Here is a 6794-nt window from a genome sequence, read left to right on the forward strand (position 1 = left end):
TATATCAAAAGTACATAATAGAGATCTCTATTATGTACTCTTGATATATATATTATTTGTATATAAGATTATATATCTTCATTAGATTCTGTCGTAATATGGATCTATATTATTAACACTCCTGCATATAAAGATGCATTTATAGCTACCGGTAGTTATACGTGATTAGTAATTCGCTATAAGTGAATAGATAGTGTATTACTCGATCATTATAAAACATATGGGCAATTGGGTGTTCATTCGCTAGCATCATGCGATAGCCAAATTACATCTAAAACACATCCGTTTATTCGAGTCGGTTTTAAATTGTCTATAAAATCGTCCCATTGTTTAATATTTTAGCCCGGTAACAAAAAAAGCCAACAAAGTTTGGCAATCCTCTTTTTTGTGAGTTTATTACTGCTGTTGTCATCGACCTCGCAATCTCTATAGTAAAACCTTCGCGAAGCGAAGGAAGCGCGCGACCTTGCGGACATGCTTTTTTTTATCTCTTTTTTCTCCTTTATCTCAGTTTTCACGAATTGCCGCGATGGCGCCATTGTATTCGGCCAAGTCGCCGACCAGCCATTCACGGGCAAGCTGTACGCAAAGGGCCGCAGCAAGACCTGCTTCAAACAGATCGAGAACGAACTGCGATTCGAAATGGAGATCCCGCTGAACAGCCCCGAGTGCAACACAGTGCAGAAGGTATAGGCGAGTGTGGGGAAAATTCCCATATTATCGAGTCCGCGCGTTTATCCCCGCGTGTATATTTCAACTCGCGCGGTCGCGAGGAATGCAAAACCAGTGTGTAACACTAACACTGGAAAACAGCGCAGTTGCTGGGAATTCACACACCTGTCACAGTCTCTTGTCCCGCGAATATCTACTATACACACACACGCGCGCGCACGCGCGCACGCATGCACGCACGCACACACACACAGACAGCTAGTATATTTGCCGTCAATTATAATGGTTATTGTACATGATCTTGACCTTATTATTCAGGATGTCGGCGTATTTGTCAACACGGTTGTCGTGCAGCATCACCCCATGCTGGTGACAAAGCAGGACAAAGCTTACAGAGTTGCGTGCCGCTACAATACTCTTGAGAAGACGATAAGCAACGGGCCAGTGAATGTCAGGTAATTCATTATTTCTTCTTCTTCTTCTTCTTCTTCTTCTTCTTCTTCTTCTTTCATTATTATTATTAATATAATAATAATAATAATTATTATTATAATTATAATGAAATAATAATAATAATAATAATAATAATAGTAAGAAGAAGAAGAAGAATTATTATGATTATTATTAGCTCATCTGACGTAGTCAGATGCAGCTTTAGAATCGCATGATCTGCGTGCGTACCGTCCGTGCGTCCGTCCGTCGTCCGTCCGTCCGTCAACAGTTGGGCACAAAATCTTAACCGCTCGACGTACGCGTCAGATATTCGGGACGTCGGGGGGATCGTGAAAAGGAGCTCAAGATGACAAATTTGGGGGTCAAGGGTCAAAGGTCAAGATGTGTAAACTTAGGGGAAATATTTCCCCTTAACTTAAGGTATAGGTAGGAAATACGGAATGCGGCACAAATCTTAACGGTTCGACCTATGCTTTAATTTTCGTGGTTATAGTGTGAATGGCAGGAAACCCAATCACCAGTGCGAAAATTGGAGGTCAACAGTCAAAGGGCAGTGGGGAAAGGTCAGATATCAGACATTTTCTGAGGACATGGCCTAATGGACAGAGTGAAAAACTTTTTTGTTTCAACGCTGACCTACCATTTTTATCACTTTATTGAAAGAACCATGAAATGTGCTTACTACTGGCGTGCGAAGAGTAAGTGTCTGATAACCTTTTGATCCTCAAGAGGAGGGTTAAATATGGATTCCTGAACTGCCTCAATGACGTCACAGTGTTATCATATTCATGGCACATCCATAATCTAGAAACCAAATAAGCCTGGATAGCCGAACGCGTACAGCACAGGCGTCACGGATCAAAGGTCGTTGCATCGAATCCCATCTGATTGTTTATTATTTACCTGTTTTCTGTATTTTTCTATCTTTATCCATTTAACTATTTTTTCCCAATTAACGCAAATATTTACATGATTTATTTACAACATTTTAATAACAACAAATAATTTTTACAACAATTAATTTTTTTTAATAAGGTAAGGGTTAGGGGTTAGGGTCACAACGCACCATAAAACAGGAGTTTCACGCACGCGATTTGTATCAACCAATGGGATTTGGGAGGTATGCAGAATGCAGAAGGTTGCTGAAATGATGTGTACGCAACTGCGTATCTGCATATCTGCGCCTAACAAAGGTGTCACTACGCACAATTTAAATGTTACGTTACGTTAGGCTGTGATGTCGCAATTGAATAGAACGATTGGCGCATCTGCGCAACCCAGGTGCATTGGTCTTGATGCTCACCTTGATCGTGAGTTGTGTGTGGTAATGCTTATCTAATCAGTGCGTGTAATTAATCAATCATAGATAAATGAATTCAATCAAGCAAGCAAGCAAGAAATCAATAGAAATCAAGTAGAATAAATCAATCATTTATCTAATCAAGCATTCATGCAATCAATCAAATAATCAAATAAATTAATCAACTGATAAGCAAATCTATCTATCAGTTATGCATCTACCTTACCTAGCCATGTCGCTAGCGCGGCCGGGTTCAGCGATCGCGATATGTCATCATTATGCGGTTATGCGCTGATTTAATAGAAATAACATTATTTATACAACACAGATTCAGTCCGAGCCAATCTTCACGGCATTCCTTTGCAATTGCATTTGTAATTGACTGAAATGTATCCACATCCTCTATCGTAACACGCCGGCACACCAGTTTTTATTCGGAGGAGAAAGATTTCAACAAGCATATCGTTATTTTGCTCGTGTTTGCTTTTTGCTACGCGCTTCCTCCCAAACGTAGGCAATTTTAATCGATTATAAAACCAAATTGTCCATGCCATCACGACGACTGTTGCTGAATTTCAGCGGGTGGTCCGTGTGACCTTTAGAGGCGATGCCAAGAGCTGACATCTTAACAAGGGGCGAATTAATTATACATGCCAGTTAGTCGGCAGAACGCTACCACTAAGCCAATACTTTAACGCCTACTTTGCGCAAATACAAGCAGCAGCAGCGCGCTGCTGCATAATACATGGAGAGCACCTGCATTCTAGACAACCTTGGCGGTTTTATAGCCAGACCACTCCATACAAACGCCAACGGGTTGACTGAATACTTTTGAGATGCGACGAGGCGACGAGGCCCATGCTCTTCGTGATATCAATATCATGGCTGTCACACGAACTTTTCCGTGCCGAATCGCAGATAAAGTCAAAAACTAGATATAATTTCAGCGCACGTTGTTTTGGCCACCGATTTGGATCGATCGGTTTACGAATATCGATTCCCCCTTTAATTTAGAACCCGCCCCGTATACGTACGGTCAGGACCCACCGTCGTAATTTGTTGTTGACCGCGCTATTGTGGCCACACTTAGTTCTAGTAAGGCTATTCATTCACGGACCAAATAAATATAACTGCCATCGTTGAGCGTACCAACGCGTTGCGCTTATACCCGAGCGTATAACATAAAAAATCGCTAATGAGGTTCGTTTTTTTTCACGTCACCTTCTGCAGCATGATAAATCTGCTAGGAGATCTGGAGGCCCGCCTCGCGCCCGGTCCGGTCAGGATGACCATACTGGACATCACTGGACAGAGAATGAGCATAGCTGCGATAGGTGACTCTGCGCGGATGAGACTCGAATTCCAACAGAATGGTACGTTGTATATACTTTGTCGTTGACAATAACTGCTTAAGGGGTTATTGGGGTGAGGGAGCGTCATTGTCAACTGTCTGCGGGCAAGATGTCTGCTTCTGAGTGTATCCCGACACCGATAATATAATAATAATAAATAACATAGAAATAATACAGGATTTTGGAATATATAAATTAGGATATGATGTATAGTATTATTCTCTATTATATCTATAATATATATAGAATATAATAAATAGGTGCTAGAGCGGGCGAGATGAGGTAAGTGTAAAGTACGTGCGCGAGTGAGGTTGTGCATGCATAGCGTTCGACACTGGTCATGGCGCGCTACGTATCGCGAGACTGGCGGAGAGTTATGTTGAGACTGAAATGCGTACGTGCGGGCCGTGCGCGCGCGCGCGTGTGTAATATCTAATGCGTATGTTGTGAGTAGCCGTCGAGCGTTGGCCGTTCTTTATCGCACAAATGCCATAGATGATCTATCGCGAAAAAAATGCTCCGAGCTTCATGGAATTCGACAGTGTATTCATTGCGTGAATAGAATATTGCAAAGAATATGGCACATCAAATTTCGCAAATGTACTAGCATAATGACGGCGCATATGCAGAAGAGCAATATTACAGCAATTGTTCGGCCATTCGTAAGCAAAAGCAAACACAGGCAGGACGGGAGGAATATGATGTCATCGGAGATAGAAATCAAATTGAATACAGAAAGGGATGAGATGAGCTGCGCGCCATTCAAATGCTCAAACAGGAACACGTCACGCATCATGGCGAATTGTAAGTACGATATGTCACGCGTGATTACACTCAGTCGTTAGCTATAGCTTCTGTAAGCAGGACTACGTATCAATAAAAGTAAAGACTCTGTTGAGTGCAGTCGGTACGGTCAGTCTGCATAGTCTTCGCGCTACAGTCAATGTCAGCGACCGCACAATCAAGCAACGCTTAACGTGAGTTCTATTACGAATATTGATGCTCCATGTGAACAGCTACGTAATTTACCATGCCCCTCCTAATGCCCGCAGTGCCAACGGATCCGCTGTGTTACCCCAGATTGCAACCGGATAGAAAGCGAAGATTGACTATCCGCAAATTCAAAAATGTCAAGTTCCGCTATACAAGCACCGGTGTGTTCTCACTGCCAAAATTAGAATTCTGCAATAGGACCACTGCCCAACCGTTTAGCATGTTGGTTCAGAAAACTGTCAATAGCAGATCTGGTCATGAAATACCTAGTCAAATGCATTAAAATATTGCATGAAGCAGACTGCCTAACATTGTTCATAACTATTCAACACATGAATATAATTATAGCTAATTAGTATCGGAGTAACTATAGAATTATTATCAATTAGTATTATAATTAACAATCAATATAACGAGGCGGTTATTTTTGCGAAAATGGGCATATTATAAGCCTCCTGCAACAATAGGCAAGACCGATAATAAATAAAACAAAAATTAGTTAATTATGTCATCGATGATCTAAAAACTATAGTTATACAAATCCGTTGAATCGATTGCAATGCAATTATGATATGCGTATCAAAGATCATTCTATATATCAACCATTTCCGAATAATCATCTATTATCCATTAATATAAGGCTTGATGCGATGAATTACTAGTGAGAGATATAGTACTACATCTATCAATGCGCATACGAATTAACTGAGTTACAAATTAGTGGAGAGTTCGCGTTGTTGGAGCGCGCTCAAATGCACGATAAACACCACAAATATTTCGGCGGCTGAAATTCCAAAAAACGGACAGGTTTTTGTTGTCAGCGTGAAGCAAGACAAAGAAAACATACTTGAAAAACAAAAAATTGATATAATAATCTATACAAAAATAAAAACAATACCACAACAGAAAAAGAAACAGAAAAATAACAGCAGATATAAAAACAAAAACGCACACCTATGGTATAACATGGATAGCGTGATACGCGATGTCATATAGCACAAGAACGGTAAAGTTGCAGATTTCCCAACTGATATATAACTAAAATTTATCGATGAACTGATTGCCATCGCCGACCACCTGCGCGCCCTGCACGCAAAACGCCCCACCCCCCGCCACGCACGCCACGGCCAAAACGCACCCACCCACCGTCCACCCGCTGCAACGCAAAACGCCCCCCCACCAAGCGCCACCACTGCACGCAAAACGCCCCGACCACCGAACCGACACGCCTGCCTGCAAACGCACCACCGCCGCCACCCTGCACGCCAAAAAACGGCCCCACCCCGCCACCCTGACACCGCTTGCCCATTGGCGAGCCATCGCTAACCCGCTAGCTAATGAATGCTGGTAATAACAGGCGAACAACTGTTTGTTACCCTACTAACCAGCGTAAGACGGACGTCCGCCTACGCGCGGACAATCGCCCGCATTCACGTTTTGAAATTATAGCCAGCCAGTTATTTCTCTCGGAACCGCCCAGTGTGTGGCTGTTTGCTGTGTGTGCGCGCGGCGCGTGTTGCGTGCGTGGCGCGTGCGTGCGTGCGTGCGTGCGTGGCGTGGACGTAGCGTGCGTGCGGTGACGTGGCTTGCGTGCGGCGATGCGTGCAGCGCGCAGCCGCGGTGTGTGTGTTGTGATGTGTGGTGTGTGTGGTGTGTATGAGTGTGTGTGATAGCGTTCGCTATACACCAGCGCACAGCTGCACTGACGACCCGACAAATGCGAAGATCAGTGGAAAAACGAACCCTGAAAGCGTCACCCAAACTCGCTGTGTTGCCTTCCCCGGCCGACTACAACTAAGGTGCGTTCTCTATCTCTCTCCCCCATCACTCTCCTCTCTCTCTCTCCTCATCTCACCTCTCTCGCTCTCACTACCATCTTCTCTCTCCCCACTCTCAGTCTCTCCGCTCCTTCTCTTTCCATCCTCATCTCGTGCTCTCTCCTCTCTCCATTCTCTCGTCTCATTTCTCTCATCTACTACTCTCATTCTTCTCTCGACTCCTTTCTCTCGGTGCCTCTCTTGTCT

The 6794-nt window shown here is 43.4% G+C and overlaps 1 protein-coding gene across 1 annotated transcript in view; it reads left to right on the forward strand.

The window, feature by feature from the left end:
* LOC106807395 overlaps nucleotides 1-6794 on the forward strand; it is a 34615-nt gene that overhangs the window by 19469 nt on the left and 8352 nt on the right. The window contains exons 10-13 of the mRNA XM_014809712.1: nucleotides 343-346; nucleotides 512-687; nucleotides 991-1127; nucleotides 3656-3798. Of these exons, the coding sequence (XP_014665198.1) occupies nucleotides 343-346; nucleotides 512-687; nucleotides 991-1127; nucleotides 3656-3798 (460 nt within the window). The remainder of the gene's footprint in view (nucleotides 1-342; nucleotides 347-511; nucleotides 688-990; nucleotides 1128-3655; nucleotides 3799-6794) is intronic.

Source organism: Priapulus caudatus, unplaced genomic scaffold (assembly GCF_000485595.1).
Source record: "Priapulus caudatus unplaced genomic scaffold, Priapulus_caudatus-5.0.1 Scaffold212, whole genome shotgun sequence".
NCBI classification, from domain to species: domain Eukaryota; kingdom Metazoa; phylum Priapulida; class Priapulimorpha; order Priapulimorphida; family Priapulidae; genus Priapulus; species Priapulus caudatus.